This window comes from Poromitra crassiceps (genome assembly GCF_964638095.1).
Source record: "Poromitra crassiceps genome assembly, chromosome: 1".
Taxonomy (NCBI): Eukaryota; Metazoa; Chordata; class Actinopteri; order Beryciformes; family Melamphaidae; genus Poromitra; species Poromitra crassiceps.
The window spans coordinates 77,823,350-77,843,496 of NC_139623.1; the positions used below are offsets into that span (position 1 = coordinate 77,823,350).

At 45.1% G+C, this 20,147-nt stretch overlaps 1 protein-coding gene across 1 annotated transcript; it reads left to right on the top strand.

Moving 5' to 3' along the window:
• Positions 1 to 11,369: 11,369 nt before the first annotated feature.
• Positions 11,370 to 18,365, top strand: layna (layilin a; the record flags this gene model as incomplete). Its single annotated transcript, XM_083658187.1, has 7 exons — positions 11,370 to 11,445; positions 11,830 to 11,850; positions 12,673 to 12,970; positions 14,967 to 15,124; positions 15,381 to 15,425; positions 15,749 to 15,845; positions 17,678 to 18,365. The coding sequence occupies 7 exons, from the start codon at positions 11,370 to 11,372 to the stop codon at positions 18,363 to 18,365; spliced, it is 1,383 nt and encodes a 460-aa protein (XP_083514313.1).
• Positions 18,366 to 20,147: the final 1,782 nt, after the last annotated feature.

A 20,147-nucleotide genomic window follows, 5' to 3' on the forward strand; every position in this document is an offset into this window, starting at 1 on the left:
ACTCCTTAACATACACAAATAGTGTAGTAGCTGTACTGTACCGTACTGTAGCTGCTACCATTATGTATGTCTAATGTTTAATTGTATGTTTAATTAGGTATATGCTATTTGCACCTGTACAAATACAGAACTCTTCGTTCTGTCTTGCCCTTGGACTGAGCAAGTCGCATCTCCTCCCTCTCCTGCTTCCTGACTCCCCAGCTTGCTCCCTGCAAAAAAACCTTCTGCTCTCCGCTGGCTATTCATAGAACCTAAACCTGAAGAATTATGGAATTAATAAGCTGGTCTCTCAACGCGATTGATAAGTGATTTATGTTGCAGAGACGAGCCCCGAGGAAAGATTGGGATTATACTTTCACTCGGATAACCAAATTATCCATCATTGTTTTTTTTCATTTGGACCCCGAGACTGCCGAAAGGTGCATGACAAATTATCCCCGTTATGAAGAGCTGGTGGAGACGAGGAGCAAATCCCCCCCCCCCAACCACCTCTCACCTACAACAGCTGCAAGATAAGACTTTGGTCGAGGCCGTTCAACAACGAGGAGGCCTCCGTTATCTGGCTGCTTAGGCTACACAGCTCACATGGACAATCTAACGGACATTCCTGCCGACAAGCAAACTGACTCACACACATATCCTCCACCGATCCCCCCCCCCCCCCCCCCCCCCCAAGCAGCACAGTCCGGCCTATAGCTCTTGCAAAACCCTTCCTGGACGCCACCATCCTCACCCCCCCCCCCCCTCCTTCCCTCGTTCTCATCTGAATGGGGCCATATAGATGGAGGCTGCTATGAGCGATATGCATAGCCCCCAGTTCCTGTGGGAACGAGCTTCTCCCCCCCAGCCCCCCACTGCTAAACCCCCGCAATCCCTCTCCCTCCCCCACCTAGTTTGTTTGCAACGGACGTTAATTCCTTACATGTAACAACAAATGTTATGTATTGTACAATATTCAAGCGTGCCATTATTCCTTTCAAATCTAGAAATAATGTAAATAGTCCATAATTCGAGTATTGAATGGTGATTCCCATTCATGTGTGTTTATGTCTCTAAATGTTGTACGTTTCAGGACCGCAATGGAAATAAGCCGCAAGGCTTTATTGTGTTTTTATCCTGGGTGAACCTGTCTGTTTCCCTGTATCTGTGTTGACTTTTTCACCAAAATCAATCAATCAATCAATCAATCAATACATCAAATACGTCGAATTTAAAATGTTTAAGCACGTCTAAAGTATGCACATGACATGTGCACCTATGTGCAGTGAATATGCCACTGTCTCAGACTTGTCTTATCACGCTACTGCCTTATTGCTTGTTGTGTCTCTTGTTGTTTTTGCACTCATATGCCCTGTTATATTTGTACTATGTTGTAAATGGAGTCCACAGCACAAGAATTTCACACGTGATACTTGTACCACGGAGTGACAATAAAAATCTTGAATCTTGAATCTTGAACATGCCATGCATTTGATATCTGAACAGAAGCCATGAATCCCATATCAACAACCTGTCTGTTCTGTTTTATTGTAGCCTACACACTTTAGTCACATGTGTTGCTTACTGTAGGCTATTTACATAGCCTGGGAGTTGGGACAGTAGATCCTTCTCACTGGGTATTTTTTGTCGAAAAGGCAGGGTTAACACAGGTGCAAGCAAAACACTAATGAGGGCTTCAAACTTCCATGATTGGAATTTGGAAACCCTCATTAGTGTTTTGCTTGCACCTGTGTTTATTAAACAATTATTTTTTCATCATTGTAAAGCCACAGCACAGTAAAGAGGATATTAATGTGAAGATTAGCCTCTTCATTTTGCTCTCAGAGTGCATCAGATTCATGCATTTTACTTTAAAATGTACAACATTTCTTTGTCCAGGGGGGCACAGCCCTAGCCTAGGTAAACCCAGCCCCCACGTGACCTGCTCTCTCAGTTCCCAGTCACTAGCGTCCAGGCCCGTATCTAGCCTGCCACACTAGGGTGGGCTGGTAGGGGGCAACTTTGGCGGTAGGTTGCCAGAGGTTGTGTGTTCGGGGATGGGGATTAAATTGCATTATATTCAGTGGCGCTGGAAGTACTTTTAGGTAGGAATGGACTCTCGGTGCTGCCTGCAAGGGCAGCGCCGAAGAAAATTTGACGTTTTTTGGACTTTCATCCAAGAATATTTAATTTTAAATTAACATTAGGATTATACTGTTGTGATGTCATTATTCAGTATCTTCTCCTTTTCTCACTCACTTTCATGTAACCACCTGCTCTCCCTTTAGTCGTTTTACACTACAACAGACAGCAACACAGGCATAAACACTGAACCAAATTGTTCCAGTAGGAGTCACCATTCTGTTTTGGGTCACCAAACTGTAGGAACTTTCACTCAGGTGACAGGCCAGTGTTTACATTATTATTGTCAAAACTATTAGCAAACTATGTACAAACTAACTATTTACAAAAGTATTGCTATATTTCCAAGACGTTTAGTCTTATTCAAATTCAAACTGAAAAGTGACAAAGAAAACTACTTTGAAAGCAGATTGACTTACCCTAAAAATAAATAAAAATACTTCATCCAGTTTAAAATAATCAACTCCATAACATTTCTTTTCATTGGATGATCTTATTTCTCAAATCAAATTAAAGACTAGTGCAGTGAGACTTAACCATAGCTAAAAACTATTTGCCATTTAGCCTTCAAACCTATATTTACAAGACTTTTAGTCTTATTCAAACTCAAACTGAAATTAAAACTTTGAAAGCAGATTGACTTTGTTACCCTAACAAATAAATAACAATCCTTCATCCATAGTTTAAAATAATCAACTCCATAATATTCTTTGCATTGGATGAGCTTATTTCTCAAATCAAATTAAAGCTATAACTACTGTTAGGTGCCCTAAACTAACTAACCCAGTGGTCTCCAACCTTCGGGTCGCGACCCTAAGTGCGGTCGCCTGGAATTCAAAAAGGGAGATACAAAAAAAAAAAAAAAAAAAAAAATTGGGTGGGCAAGATTAATTTTTGGGTGGGCATAGCCCACCCCTGCCCCCCCCTAGAATCGGCCCTGCTAGCGTCTAGACCCCGAGCCATTCAAATCGATTTCTGGGGCGATTGAAAGACCCACGCAGACCCGCAGCCAATGAGTGACGGCGTGACTGCCAACATCAGTCCTGCCGTGATCGGCCAATCAGAGAGTGCGTCTTTGTCAATGACGTGTAACAGCTGCAGCGGCTTAGCACTACCTAGCCATTAGCTTTTTGTCTTTCCAAAACATAGCTCCCGAGCTAGCTACTAGCTGGCTAGCTATATTGGCAACTACTTTGAGGAAATTCAAGTGAAAACAGCTGTTAATGTTAATGTGGGAATCGTGTTGCAGATCGGTGGGGAGAATGATAAAGATGAGGATTTACATGGACGCTGTGAGCTTGTGTATGCAAATCCAGAGAACTTGATGAAAACAAAGTGGCTAAATATCCTGGCATCGGGTACATGAAAATTAACGTTATTAAATGCTGTAACGTTAACGTTACGTAATTCGGCAAAGCTCAGTTAAAAATATAACATGTAACACTTGACACAATCAAATCTAACTTTTTCACAGCAATACTGTACAGTCCAGTGGTACGGTGGGCTAATTGTTTGAATTATATCGAAATATATTTGCATGGTGTAGCATGTAATGCAGATACTGTAGCTGGATACTCTGACACAGAAAGGCAGACAAGCTAGCAGCAGGGATCTTGTCACACTGATTCCAGATAAACTCGTCTGTCTAGCCAGCTACACAATATTACTGTAGCCTACATAATACCACAAGCTAAATGCAGCATATGCCAATGTAAGGCTGGGTAGCATTAGCTAACGTCATCCAGGCTATACAGTAATAGGCTATTATAAAGTTATGAAACGCTGATTCAAACGTTACAACGTGTGTTTTTATTGTAAAACTAAAATGTGAAGTAGAGCCAATTTATTGGAGCGGACATCACAGTAGGAGATGACGCGCGTTAAATCGACGAGGGGTATATATAGACCCAGGATTACATATATGTTTCACATAGGGTGGTGTTTTCATTTCGATGTTTTATTTGGTCCAATATTGAAATGTTCTACAATTGCAGGTTGTGTTACCATTACACAAAATTCAGATACCTTCATATCTATTTCGGCTCATTTTGGTTGCTATTTAGTAGCGAAATGGAGTAGCACAATGCATGCTGGGAGGAAGTGAACAACAACAAACCATAACAAACGCATCACAGAATGAAGCCTAAGCTGGTAAGTCTGTTAAGATAATGTTTAGCGAATATAATTCATAATCGTTTTAATAATAATAATAATAATTCTAGGCAATGAAGACAAAACCCAAGACTGTGTTACAGTAGGCTAAGTGTATCTTGTCCTATAATTGACCAGACTAGACAGAGGTTGAAGTACAAGAGATAACATTTATTACAAAAGTTTACATCATCTGCAGATCACCAGTTACTCATGTCAATATTTTACCCTAAAATGTTTTAGCATTGATTTTAAAAGAATTGCAAAGAATAACAGTTTTATGTTCTCCTGTAGGATGTGTTTTGGAGAGCTTGATTCTTCGCTCCGTTTCCATTTCTGGAGAGTATTCAATGTTTCCTCTGCTCTTGTAATGAAATTGGAACACGTTTGGCAAATCCGACATGATTTTCTCTCCTGTTGGTGTAGTTTTACACCAACCCTCTCCAGGCGTAGAAATACCCCCTTCTTGAGTGGTTTGCAGCTGCCCAACTTGCCTTTAGAATGAAGGTTTCTCTTACACAACCTGCAAAAATCGTTCACATTGGTGGTAGCCATCGCGCTGCTGTTGTGGTCGCTAGCAGTAGCCTAGTCTAGTGAATGAAAGTGTAGTTAGCTCGCGTGCTAACAACAAAGGTCGCAGAGTGATGACGCCATCTGTTGCACTGCGCATGTGCTCTGTGCACTAAGCTGGTTGGATGACGGTTGCGTGATGGAGTGGTCTATCGGGGGGGGGGGGGGGGGGGGGGGGGCGCAACAACCGCTAGAAATCGATTACCATAGGTGGGGGACCAGACCCTTGTGACTGTAAGCAGGGTGAGCCTGAGAGCAGGTCACTGGGGGCTGGGTTTACCCAGGCTAGCACAGCCCCCCCTAGAAACCCCCCAGTCAGACTAATATTTTTATCCTGCTGGTGCTACCCCTGTTTGCAAAGTCTAGAATCGCCTATGAGTGAGTGAGAAACTGAATCTCAGAAACTGAATAATGACATAATAACAGTATAATCCTAATGTTAATTTAAAATGAGATATTCCTCTAAATATGGCTAAAAAACATCCAAATGTCCAAAAAAAGTAAATTTTTCACAGTCCCTTCCTTGCAGCACCCCCTACTTAAAAACAGTTCCAGTGTCCCTGGTGGTGACTGATCAGCCATTCATTTTTCCATAGAAATTTTGTAAAATGCTTATAAAAAAATTGCTTTGCTTGGTCGAACAAAGCGATTCAGTTATATTTAGAATCAGGATTTTACTTGGACAAAAAAAGTGTTTTGTTTTTATCTTGTTTTCCCCCTTCTTGTGTCCGAGTGTAATGTGCGGGGGGGGGGGGGGGGGGGGGGGGGGGGACGATGGGTAGGGGAGCCCCTGGGAGCTTCAGTGCCCAGGGGCCCCTGGGGGTGTTAATCTGGCTCTGGTCCTATGAAAAACATAAGTAAATGTACAGCATTGCGGCATTTAACCTTGGGCGCATTTCAGCGCCAAATAGATAGTGTGATGAATTCATGAAAACAGCAAAATTATAGTTACAGCTTGACATTTCAGAGACACTCAGTACATTTACATGCACAGTTAAGTCAAGCTATGGTTATAGCTTGATTAGGCTATTTACTCGGACTATGTCCTTGTCCAACTATAGCCAACAAGCACGGGTGGGAAATCGATTTTTTTGATGGAATCACGTTGCCTCCACTACAATAGGTGGCGATATGCACTCTTTCCCCGCAGGCTCAGCCAATTCTACTCTTACAACTGGTAGCAGCAAGTCTCTTAATAATGCAGCTATTTCGTTAAAAAAGATGATATAATTATACAAACGTTTCCCCTCAAAACGATCACTTCTGGCCCATATAATAGCAGTGTGTTAGTGAGAGACGCTGCGCCCTGTGTGTATTTTAGTGATAGGACATTGTTTTGCTGTGTTCTGTGTTTATGTGGTCGAGTGAGGTTGTGTTTATGTGGAGAGAGAGAGCGCTGATAAACCGTTCAAATGCAGGGATGGTCACAAAGCTGCCCCTTGTGAGCTCAATACAGTTGAAACTAAGATATTCCATTAAAAAAATATTTTTTCTAGACACAGATTTAGCTCTACATCAACGAACTTCACATTTAGCTTTAGCTAATCGCTCCCTGGCCGCTAACGTAACAGTTTTACACGCTGTTCGACTTCCAGGTCAAAGACCGTTAGCGCATGCAGTGATCGCCTCGTCCAGGTCCAGTCCGACTAGCCTGTATACATGCAGGAGTAAATCGACTTCCAATCACATTATCTGGGTGTGTTAGTCGGACCTTTATAACTTCGATTTCAGTCGAGCTAACATATTTACATGCATTTCAAAAGTCCGGTTTTAGGCGGACTAACGCAATAATTTGATTTTTTTAAAGTGCATGTAAACGTACTGACTGTGGCGAGATCAAATACAGATTCAATTCAGGTCACAACTTCAAGGGTCAATAAACCCTTTTTTTTCAGCTTTAAACCAATGTGGCTTTTTAGTAGTGTTGCTGAAGGTTTCTGGTCAAAATCTCCACATTTGAGCGTAAACTAAATTTTCGTGTGGTGGCCCTCTAGTGGTTGAAACCCACTTTCGCAGTTGGGTCTGCCAAGTGGCTGACCTTAGGTTCCGATGACATCACCAAGAACCCCTTTCCAACCCAGACTCAGTCTAAGCCCCGCTCAACCGGGCAACGCCACATTAAGACTCTTGATTTGCTTAGTTCCCCTTTAATTAACAAAGCAGCAACAGACTTCATCTCAAGGATCCTTCAGCACAAGGATATGCTAAAGCCCTAATCTGCAGTATGTTGACGCACAGCTGCCCCACTGCTGGCTCTGTTTATGTGCTGATTTAATGGACTGAACACATCGTTTTCCCTCTGAGACTGATTGAGCTTTTGATACGAGGATTGAACATGGTACAGGAAAAAGTTTATTGCATTACACTGGTTCTGGCATACAGGGCAGTACACAGACAGCCCCTCTGTACTTACAATCTATGGTCAGGCTCCAAATCTCTCACCGTTCCCTCCGCTCCTCCACCAGCGCAGGACGCCTCGCCCCTCCTCTGCTACGGGGGCTCAAAAATCGCTCATCCCGTTCGCGACTCTTCTCGTCCCTGGCACCTCAATGGTGGAACGAGCTTCCACCTTCGGTCACGACGGCCGAATCACTGCCGATCTTTCGGAAAAGACTAAAGACTTACCTTTTCAGGCTCCATGTGGGCCCTTCTTGAACTAACTTCTTTCTCTCTCTTAAAAAAAAAACTAACCTAAAATCTAAACTAACCTAAACTAAACTTGTACCACTATTCCTTTCAGAAGTTGTAGTTGTCATAGACTGTGTTGCATAGTTGATTGCTCTATTGCTGACAAAAATGTGTTATTGTAAGTCGCTTTGGATAAAAGCGTCTGCCAAATGACGTAATGTAATGGAATGCATTAGTAATGTTTGCAAACACTGAATTAAAACAGATGACACAAAAAGCATGTTGGTTATGTTTACATCAGATTGACAAGAGAGCAAACAGCCATGTCACAGATCTACACTTCATGTAATCTTTGCTATTTGCTGTGCATTATTGCATACTTGAGTGATTTGCCATTCTGCATCGTAGTAGCATTATTTTCGTAATTGATTAACCAGGCCATAACACATTCTGCCTTTTCTTGCCAAATTTCATGACAAAAAACATCTACTGTACTTAAAACATTTAATCAAAATACTTTTAGGGGCGACCAGCAGAGCCATCTACCTCCCCCGCAGCTCCACTGACAGAGCCATCCGCCTCCCCCCACAGCTCCACTGACAGAGCCATCTACCTCCCCCCGCAGCTCCACTGACAGAGCCATCCACCTCCCCCCGCAGCTCCACTGACAGAGCCATCCACCTCCCCCCGCAGCTCCACTGACAGAGCCATACACCTCCCCCTGCAGCTCCACTGACAGAGCCATCCACCTCCCCCCGCAGCTCCACTGACAGAGCCATCCACCTCCCCCCGCAGCTCCACTGACAGAGCCATGCACCTCCACCTGCAGCTCCACCGACAGAGCCATCCACCTCCCCCGCAGCTCTACTGACAGAGCCATCCACCTCCACCTGCAGCTCCACTGACAGAGCCATCTACCTCCCCCGAAGCTCCACTGACAGAGCCATCCACCTCCCCCTGCAGCTCCACTGACAGAGCCATCCCCCCCCCTGCAGCTCCACTGACAGAGCCATCCACCTCCCTCGCAGCTCCACTGACAGAGCCATCCACCTCCCCCGCAGCTCCACCTCCCCCCGCAGCTCCACTGACAGAGCCATCCACCTCCCCTGCAGCTCCACCGACAGAGCCATCCACCTCCCCCGCAGCTCCACTGACAGAGCCATCCACCTCCCTCGCAGCTCCACTGACAGAGCCATCCACCTCCCCCGCAGCTCCACCTCCCCCCGCAGCTCCACTGACAGAGCCATCCACCTCCACCTCTGCTGTAACTCAGAGGATCATTTTTCCAATCCTCTGTGCAGGCCTGCGCAATGCGGACAATCGACCTGGCTTCAAGCCAGCTCAGGCCGCTTTAATCGAACCCTGTGGAAAGTTAGATTTTCTTCTCGATATGTGGTGCCTCTGCACAGCGTTGAGATATAGGCCCAATATAAATAAAGTTTATTGTCATTCATCGCCACGTTTTTATAGCCTACAAACAAGGCCCTTCCATTACAAATGATTTGTTGTGGTCAGCAGCGCAAGTTTATGGCTTCAAACCATATTATTTTGCTGTGTGATGATCTGCTGACTATTACTCTGCCAGCATTTAACTACTGTAGTAGGTCCAATATACAAAAACTGTGATTAATTTTCAACATCAAATATCTTCGGTTAGTCTGAGATGGTGAACTATGTGTGTGTGTGTGTGTGTGTGTGTGTGTGTGTGTGTGTGTGTGTGTGTGTGTGTGTGTGTGTGTGTGTGTGTGTGTGTGTGGGAAGGGGGGGGGGGGGGGGGTTAGGGCTTGGTCACTGATGTACTGGTTTCCCAGGAGAGCATTCATGTGGGTACCCTTTAACTAATTGGGAAAGAGAGAGGAGGTCAGCAGGATGAAAGGGGCAGACGGAGATGCAGGCACACAGGGGTGTGTGAGAGGGAGGATGAATGAGAGAGGCATAATTGAATGAAAGCCTATCTGAATCCCGGTCCGTCTCAGATGCTGTATACACAAGGCAATTTAAAACCAGGACCCTCCCTTATCGAATGCTTCTCTTTATCTCATCTGCTGTGTACAGCAACATCACGTGCTAAACACTGCAGCCTGAACCTCTTTGATAGAAATTTATATTTTATAGGTAAACTGATTCCCACTGGTTGGAAAGAACAGGACTCGATATCACACACACTATACAGACAGTATAGCCTAGCCTATTCCTGCCCCACCCTCGCTCGCTGTTCAGCGCAGCATATTCCTGATGAAGCATCCTGCTGCTTCATCTCTAGCTGATCTGCCTCAGCAAGCCCTAAATCAACCTTATGGGCCATTTTAGAGATTACTACCATTAAAGAGCGCATAGCCTCGCCTACACACGCTTCATTCCTACATTCATACTCAGAAGCGTGTGTGTGCACATGCATCCATGGCCTCTTCTGGTTCTGAAACTTGAATGGGAAATTATGTAAATGACAGAATAAAACTTCTATGTTACTGAATTATATCAGACTGTTACTGTGCTGCATTATGTAGCCAACTCATCAGTGTTGATACAGCCTTGCAGCTTCACCCTGTTAATCATGTTACACATTTATCTTAATCATTCAACGCTCATCACTTCTTGTTGGTGTGTAATGCAAATATCATACATTCATGTAAACAATCAAATATTCATCTGTAGATGTGTGTAGAACTAGAAATGTACAATAATCAGATGATTATTGTACATTTCTAACTGCATTTCATTTTTGTTCATTTAGATGTTTGTTTCTGAATCAGGTGGTAACACTTCTTTTTTTTTTTTACTTTACTGAATTACAAATAACATGTACAAAGTTAGCTGTTGAGATGGTAATTAGGCTACTTTAGTTATTTTCATACACACAGAGATAACACGAATGAAATATAAAAGTAGCCTATATGTGTGAGGGTCTGGTGGAAACCTGTACTGGCTTATATGAAAACCACACCTGAAAGACATACAAAAGGTAAAATACAAACATACAAAATCACCAATACATTTTAAATATTATTGTTAAAAAATTTAACTATAACTTTAACTATTCATTTAATATCATCTTGTTAGAAAGTAGCTAAACACATGAATGTTACATCATATGGTTAGCTTGTAGGCCTACTACAGAAATTCATCTGATTTATGAAAATACTGATTACAATTATGCATTGTGAGCAATATGTTGAACAGAATGCGATACACTTACCCTTTGTCGGTATTTTGTAGTTTAACTGTCTGACAACCTTAAAATAAAACGAAAATGTATTCATGCTCATATTTCTTGGAGATGTCAGCTGAGAGTTATCTCTGTGTCTCTCTTTGTCTTTGGCACAATGTAAGTGGGGGAAATATTGCGCCCTGTAACTTGAAGATGGCCCGGAGACAAATATGTGAAATACCAGTGATCAACTTAGAGGAGATCATTTTCATGTAACACTTTTGTAATGGTGATGCCTCGAGCTAAAGCAATAAAGGAGGGAAATGTGCCTCTTGTCAGCGTTTGCGTGGAGAAGCACTTGCATGATTAGATGTCGTGCGGTCGATGCAGCCTCTTCTTCTCCCAATCATTAAGACTGCTCTTAACAGATTACAGACCCCTCCCAAACACACAGCGTCTCCTCCTCCTCCTGTCTTACAGACCCCTCCCAAACACACACACACACACACACTCCTCTTTCTGCTCCTCCTCCTGTCTTCCAATACTCTCTCTTTCAGCCACGCTGAAAATAGGAGATTTGCCTCTCTAAACCATTTCTCCGGGTTTCTCTTTGAATTTTAACCGTTTTCTTTTATCAACAACATTTTGTTACACCTATTATCACCTCTTGAGCTTCTGGTAGTTTAACCTGTACAACAGATGAATGGATGGAGCGATGAAAAGATGAACTGAAATAGCAGACATGAAAGAGATGGACCTGCTAGCAATCCTCTGCCACCTGCTGCTTTTGTGCTTTGTTCCATCTACAGCCACTAGCCTCATTACAGGTGAGTAACAAGCCAACACACACACACACACACACACGAACACACACACACACACACACACACACACACGAAAACACACACACACACACACACACACACATACACACACACACACACACAGAAACACACAGAAACACACACACATACACACGAACACACACACACACACACACAGAAACACACAGACACACGAACACACACGCGCGCGAGCACACACACACACACACACACACACACACACACACACAGAAACACACACACACACACACACACACACACACACACACACACACAGAGACAAACACCTGATTCACTTGTGTGTATCTCTGTTTGGTTTCCTTATGGTGTGTCTACCTGACTCTACGCTGGCTGTGTTTACTGAAGCGGATATATTCGAAGCAAGAGGTAAGGCTATACACACTCTTTCTGAAAAAATGTGTCTGATGATGAACGCTCTCCAGAACTGTCTCCATCTCTGACAGCATGTATAGAATCATTCTCTATAAGCTTAAGGCACACACACTGCGATTTCTGCCATTTGAGGCTGCATGCAATGTGGACTCATTGAGCTGATACTTGACGTGATATTATTACAAGGGAAGACATTGAGAAGTCAGTGGACACACATCCCACTACTAGAATTGGAGAGTGGTCTGTGTGTCCCACCATTCCAGGACAGGAAAGGAGGAGACAAGGAGATGAGAGAGTAGAGGACAGGAGACAAGGAGAGGAGAAGAAGAGAGAGGAGACAAGAAGAGGAGGAGGTTATAAATGATAGGGCTTTAACTAACGATTCGTTTTGATAGTGGATTATTTTCTCGACTGATCGATTAGTCATTTGGTCTATAAAATGTCACAAAATGGGGAAATATTTCCATCACTTTTTCCCCAAAGCTCAAGATGACATCCTCAAATGTCTTCTTTGTCCTGACCAACAGTCCACACCCCAAAGATCATCAGTTTACTGTCATAGAAGACTAAAGAAACCAGAACATATTCACATTTAAGAAGCTGGAACGAGAGGTTTTTTTGCATATATTTTTTATCTTAAGAATGAGTCTAAACGATTAATCGATTGAGAAAATAGTTGGCGGTTAATTAGTAAGCTCTAATCAATTATAATGAATGTGTGTGTGTGTGTGTGTGTGTGTGTGTGTGTGTGTGTGTGTGTGTGTGTGTGTGTGTGTGTGTGTGTGTGTGTGTGTGCGCGTGCGTGCGTGCGTGCAGGTCAACGTGTGTGTAGGATTGGCAAAGGGAGGCCATGCTACAAGCTGGCTTATTTCTCGGAGCCCCGGCGGCGGCTGAACTTCGGGGAGGCGGAGCTGGCGTGCCGACGTGATGGCGGCGAGCTGCTGAGCTTGGAGTCTGCGTCTGAGCAGAAGATCATCGAGCAGCTGGTCACCGAGCTCCGCCCCGCTGATGGAGACTTCTGGCTCGGCCTCCGCCGTAACCACGGAGACCACGACAGCAGCACCGACTGCTCCCCGCAGTACTACTGGGTGGATGGCAGCAAGTCTACATTCAGGTGGGCTGACTGTCTAACTCTAAACTCATAAAATAATGTGGTCGTGGGTTCTCAAGCTGGAGGTCGGGACCCTCCAGGGTGTCGCTTTTTTCCCTCGTGAAATAACATAATTTTGAAAGTTTTGCTTCTTTGTAAGGGGTCCAAAATGTAGGAGAACTACTGGTTTAGTGGGACAAGAGGTTCAACTGAGGACCTGATGTGTTTTACACTTTACAATTTTGTTTTACACTTTACACAATTTTGTGGTATGCCTCCTGGTCACTGCACTAGTGGCTCCTCTGGTCGGTCGGGGCGCCTGTTCGCAGTGTTCGGGGGGGGGGGAAGGGAACTGGTGGGAATAGCGTGATCCTCCCACATGCTACGTCCTGCCGGACCGGTGAAGCTCCCCGCTGTCAGGTGAAAAGAAAGCAGCTGGCAATTGCGCATGTGTCGGAGGAAGCATGGTGTTATAGTCTACGGCTCTCCCCAGATCGGCAGAGGATGGCGCAGCGCCCGGGGCAGTATAGGGGGAAAATTGGCCAAGTACAACTGGGGAGAAAATGGGGGGGGGGAATCAGAAAGAAGAAAAAAAACAAAAAATGTGTGGGTGGTGACTGCAATTCAATAGTATTGGCCCTGTTTACCCTGCTACCCGGGAGCTTCTCGCTCATACTGAGCATTAGCGCCTGGGGACCCATGTAGCATTTCCAATGAGACCAGCGCGCCGCTTTCGCATCTAGGTCTTAAAAGAATCCTTACCTGAGCCAGAAACTTGAAGTGAAGACGCTAACATCCTCTTCTTCTAAATAACAGATGTTGCCACTTCCAACTTGTTGCATGAAATTCACTTTTATGTCTTTTATCTCAAAAAGTAAAATGCAATACCATTCAGGAAGTGTGGGGGGCAGTAGTGTGAACACAGTGCGTCGCTGTCCATACTGCCCCCCACACTTCCTGAATGGTACTGCATCAAGGACCTTTTGAGATAAAATACATAAAAGTGGATTTTATGCAACAAGTTGGACGCAGCAACATCTGTTATTTAGAAAAAGAGGATGTTGCGCATTGGATAGCGTCTTCACTTCAAGTTTCTGACTCGTAAGGATTCTTTTGAGACCTAGATGCGAGAGCGGCGCGCTGGTCTCATTGAAAATGCTACGTGGGTCAGTATGAGCGAGAAGCGCCCGGCTAGCAGGGTAATGGTAGCCTGGTAAACCAGCCCGTCACGTGAACTCACTTTTCATTTGGTTCTGCGTGACGGTCTGGCCCCAACTCTTCACCCAGTCCTTAGCAGGGGCGGGAGCATGGGCGGGCGTAGTTGCCTTGACAGACAACTCCTTCAGCCAATCAGGGTCGGATACAGTCAAACCCAAATCCACTCGGGAGAATGGCAAAAACAAAAGCCGAGAAACTCCGCGGTTGAGGCGATACTGTACTTGTTTAATTGTTGTTTTTGAGTCTATTTCTGCAATAACTGCACTTTATGGCTGTTTAAACTAGACAAATGCTGACATTACTCCTCGAGACGATCAGGCAAGGAGGCGGCCATTATTGTTTTGTAACCTCGCGTCACCAGGCTCTTCTCAATTGTTTTGTTAGTGCAGTGCTAGTAGCGTTCCTGATTGGCCAACTTGAGCTGTCAATCACAGCGCAGTCGCTGATTGGCTCTTCCGCTCTGCAGCTTCTGCTAAACCCGGCCCCCACTGGTGTCGGGGCCAGACCGTCACGCAGAACCAAATGAAATGTGAGTTCACGTGACGGGCTGGTATACCAGGCTAGGGTAATGGCCCTGTATGATGAGCAATGTGTCTAAGAAGAGAGGGGCTGCACATTTGGGTTAGGGGAGGCCTGTGGGAAAGGAGTTGCAGTCACAGATACTGTATATGTGCTTGTGTGTGTGTGTGTGTGTGTGTGTGTGTGTGTGTGTGTGTGTGTGTGTGTGTGTGTGTGTGTGTGTGTGTGTGTATGTATACATCTGTGTGTGTGTGTGTGTGTGTGTGTGTGTGTGTGTGTGTAGGAACTGGCACTGGGATGAGCCATCCTGCGGGTACGAGGTGTGTGTGGTGATGTATCACCAGCCGTCTGCTCCCCCCGGGCTGGGTGGACTCTACATGTTCCAGTGGAACGACGACAACTGTGAAACCAAGAACAACTTCATCTGCAAATACACTGCGGGTACCACACACACACACACACACACACACACACACAGACAGACAACTGTGAAAAACCAAGAACTACTTCATCTGCAAATACACTGAAGGTACCACACACACAGTTCCAAACCAAGAACGACTTCATCTGCAAATACACTGCAGGTAGCCTACCACCACACACACAATTACAATGCTCCTTTCACTCAACACTTCCTGGATTGTTATTTTTTTACGTTGTACATTTGATGCTTGTGTGGGATGTGATTTCTTTGCAGAGAAGCCGCTGGATCCTTCCCCTTCTCCCAACTCCACCCAGACAGGTAGAGAGTTTTCAGTGTGATTGATTAAACAATGGTAATAGCGCATGAGTGAGTAGACATTTCTGATAGTTTGACAATGACTGCACATAATACGCAGTGGGAGAGACTGAACACCATCGATGCCTTTGATTACAGATGCCCTACCCACATCTGTGCTAACAAGGAATCCAACGGACCACAGCCAGGACACAAGCACAGGTCGGCTGGCCAACATTGACAGTTACAAACCTCTTCTGAAAAGGAGGACACTCATCTAAATGCTGTCTCATCCATGGCAGCATTACAGTCACTAAAGCCAGATTTCTCCTGTGTCTGTCTTTTAGCTCTAAATGTGATTTACATCATCCTTCCCACCGTACCACTGCTACTGCTGTTACTCACAGTGACCGGAGTCTGCTGTTTCAAACTGCTTACCAGACGGTGAGGATCCAATAGAAAGGCAGCAAAGCAGCTAACAAACACCATCAAAATAAAAATAAACAACCTACCCCCGAACTCAAACTTGAACTGAGGCTAAGGATTTACAGCAATCACTTTTTGAATATTTCCTTCCACAACCTGTACAATTAGTGACCTGTTGGGGAAAAAAACAGCATACACCAGCAAGAAATTCATGCTGGTATCCACCTTATTTTTGAATGCCCCACTGTAAAAAAGAATCGTGGGTACAAGGTCCGGTTTAACGTGACTCATTGTTGCCGCTTGCCATTTCCTTTGTTATACTCTGGCTGCAGACCCGAATTATAAACCGGAAGCTGGAGTCCGTTATAAAAGTTATAAATATAGTCACGTTATAAACAACTAACCAACGCTGGAGGTCCGTATGGAAACTCGAAATGTGTGTTACTCGAAATGGTTAAAAGTTAAATCAATTTGGTGGCGTTTTACTGCCATGCAACATAGCTAGCCGCTAACATTAGCCAGTTAGTAGCCGACTACCCACAATGCATTACGTTATCCCAGCACCCGAACGACACGGCTGTAGAGCAGAATGGCTCTGCTGTAAAAGGGTAAAATCCTCATAGACATTTTTTTGTCGGGGGCTGGGGGTTATCTAAATTGGTTACACCGGAAATAGAACCCATAGTTAACGTAAGGCAAAATGGCCGCCAAAAATAAGGTGGATATGCTGTTTTTTTTCCAGCAGGGTGAGCTGCTGTAACTCAAACATGAATGTGGTCAAAAGTGTCTAGGTTACAAATCTCTGTGTGGCTAAGCGTACAATTCAGAATTCAAAACTTGAGGCATATTTACTATTATTGTCACTGTTAGAAAGGTTCCCGCGCAGGTGCCTATTTGCGGCAGGGTGGGCTGGGCTACCACGAATAATGACATCATCAGTGAGTATGACATCACAGTGGGAACAGCGAGCAGCCATGACATCACAATGAGAGTAATGAGGATGAAGTCATAATAGCACAATGACATCATACATTCAGGCGGTGTCTCATCATAGACGCGTGGTCAATGGGTCAGCATGGGGGAAATCTTCCCATTCTCCCCATTCAGCATAGTTAGCATTTAGCTGCTAGCTCAGCCCAGGCAGACAGGATCGGGGATTCAACCACCGCAGTAAACGCACATCTGAACAGACATCGATGTACCTGCTCTAGAATCCCCAATCCTGTAGTGTAGAGCCGCAGCCCCGTCCTTTGGTGAGTCAGCCCATTGAGATATATGGGTCCCCCCCCCCCCACCATCTGGTCGTTGCTGCCTGCAGTTCCCATTGTGATGTCATACATCACTGATGATGGCGGTAGCTCCAGGGGGTCGACCGGCCTGATTGGCCCTGGATTGGACGCCTTGGAGGCCACCCCGCCACAAATAGCCACCTGCACGGGAACCTTCCTAACAGTCACTGTAATTGCTAATGAACCAGCCAGTTTGCTTATTAGGACTATCCATAACCTATGACCTATAAGAGACATTTGGTTTATTCTAACAAAGAATTACGATTGATTGTATTGTTATTCTAATCCAAATTATGAACATTTTGGAATATGCCCGTTAGGGAAACCCCAAAATAAAATATGTACTTAAAAGGTCAGATAAGAGGTATTTTACTAAAACTACATTTATTATCACCAGCAAAAGCAACTATAAATGTATCTCTTAATATGGCATCAAAATCTCTATGTCTAATGTTTAAATGGAGCAACACGTATCTACTCTGGTTTCAATCCGTATTCTTTGGTGACGTTTGAGCAGTGATCTTACTCTTTATGTTTCTGTGTTTTTTGTGCCTGTGACAGGAAGAGGAAAGAGCAGAAATCAGAAGTGTGTCAGACAGAGCCGGGCCTGATCTGCCCCAGCCCAACTCCCACCGACGTCTACAATGTCATCCGCTCCCAGAAGGACGACGACTTGGCCGCCACGCGCCCGCACACCAAGAACACCTCCTTCTTATGCTCCTCCCCCGACACGCCGACCGGCGACTACGACAACCTGGGCGGTCGGGACACGGAGAGCGGCTTCGTGACGCTCGCCAGCACCGAGAGCTGCTTCCTCAACTTTGACCTCCACGACCTCAGCCTCGGGCGCCGTGGCACCCGCGACTTCTACGACACCAGCCTGGGTCGCTCGGGAAAGAGGGACTTGTACGACAGGAGTCTGGGCCGTCGCACGACAAAGAGCGAGCACTACGGCAGCGGTCGCTACGGCGACCACGAGATGTACGAGGCCGGTCTGGAAGGAGGAAGGAGTGACCTCTACGACTCCAGACTGGCGGTGCCCGGAAGTCACACGGTGAAGGCCGACCTCTATCAGACGTACATCACCAACAACGGCAAGGAGGACACTTACCAAACCAGCCTGGGGTCCTCCTACACAAGCCGCGCATCCTACCAGGCAAATCTGGATTGCTATAGAAACGCCCTGAGTCTCGACGGCGGCAGGAGATACTTCAATGAAGAAGACTGGATCAGCAGAGAAAACTACTGATCGGCCACACAGCAGCCCCTATAGTACAGTACATGTGCGATAGTGTATGTGTGGGTTATGGACGGGCAGAGAATGGTTAGAAAGGAAAGCAAACGAATGGGGAAGAGAAGAGCTCCTTTAGATCAGATTAAAACAGAAATCTGCAGTAGAGATTAGAAGCCCCGGCCCAGTGAGACCAATAAAGTCTAAGACAAAACCATTAGGTCCTGATGGAGCAGTGTAATTCAATTTTGTAATGAATCCCTTGGGCTATAAGGAGTACACTGTATTCGCAACAAGGTGAGTTTGAATCCAGTCCAGACCTTGCCGCATGTCATCTCCCTCTTCCTCCCCCACAATGCAAGGTGATTTAGTGACCCAGTGAGTGAGTGAGTTAGTGACCCAGTGAGTTTAGTGAGCCGGTGAATGAGTGAGCCGGGTCAGTGATCTCAATCTCAATGTCCCTCTAAGCACTGAGCCCTCACAGTCTTAATTGACATCAGCTGGTAAGTGATTGAGTGGGAGAGGCTCCAAGGGCTCAAAATGGTATAAAGAGGAATGGGACAGCACCTCTCACGTTACCCTGACAACGCCAACAACAAGTGCAGCCATGTTTCTCATCTTTGTGCGGTTCAGATTTGTTCTCTTACATTTCCTTTTTTTTTTTTACAATATTTTGTATTCGTTTCAGTTTGCAAATGATTGTAACAGTGTAACAGCATAATAGATTATTTTACAAACAAGTATATATACCCGCTCCAGCCACCTTCCACCGTCCGTGAGTGCGGACATTGAGATTGGGCCACTTAAGTGACCCAGTGAGTGAGTTAATGAGCCGGTGAGTTAGTGACCCAGTGAGTGAGTTAACTCATTGAGTGCCAGCCACTTTTGGAGAACGGACGCTCCCAGTGCCAGAGTTTCAGAGCGTTTTCAGTGATTTCTCGAGGCCCACAGAATATTGTGTGATATTACTATGTAAACACCGAACACGCCCAAAGAACGATGAGAGTCTATTGTATCATCAGCAAAAAAAAGTTTATTGATATCATTTTCCGTTCTTTAGTTATCAGCAGGAGAAGATAGGTTGATTTCAGCAAAAACAGACATTTCAGACTAGAAGCTGAGATAATCAGCCTTTTGTGAAATGAAACATTTCAAGCACATCACTGACTCTGAAGCTAATATTTTCTGATGTAGTGACACCTCAAAAATAATTTCCTTCAATAAAAGAGCGAAAACAAAGGAATTTTGTTTGGCAAAATAATATTTTTTAGCTGCAACCAGCAGCGCTGGCCCCTGCTGCGCAGACCCTACACTTTCTTGCTGGTCTTGATTTACTGCTGGTGGACATCAGATATTCTAGCTTGTGTTTGCCAACCAATCTGTCCATCGAGCCTGCTGTCTGGGTCGGTGTTGTATGCTGCCCTGCGTGCCCCACCCCCCTCTACTGCAAACCCCTCCTCCGTGGGTGTGTCTCTGGTGGCTCTCTGCTGCGGTTTGCTCTGCACTGAAAACCCAGCTTTTTCACAGCGTTCCGCGTGTATTTGTCACCGGCTCCCAGCGCTTCCAACTGAGAATAATAACAACTCCACAACTAATCATGTGGAGGGGCTATCGCAGCGGACACGGAGGGGCTCAATTGTGGCAGCAGATTGGCTGCTACAGGCACAGCTAACGTTATGCTTCATGCATATCGATGCATACCGATGCGGTTTCCGTGTCCCCACGGCTGCTTCTGTTTTTTTCCTCACCTTTCTCTAATCTGGAGAGCACTGTCGCCACCTAATGGGTCCGTAAAATAGC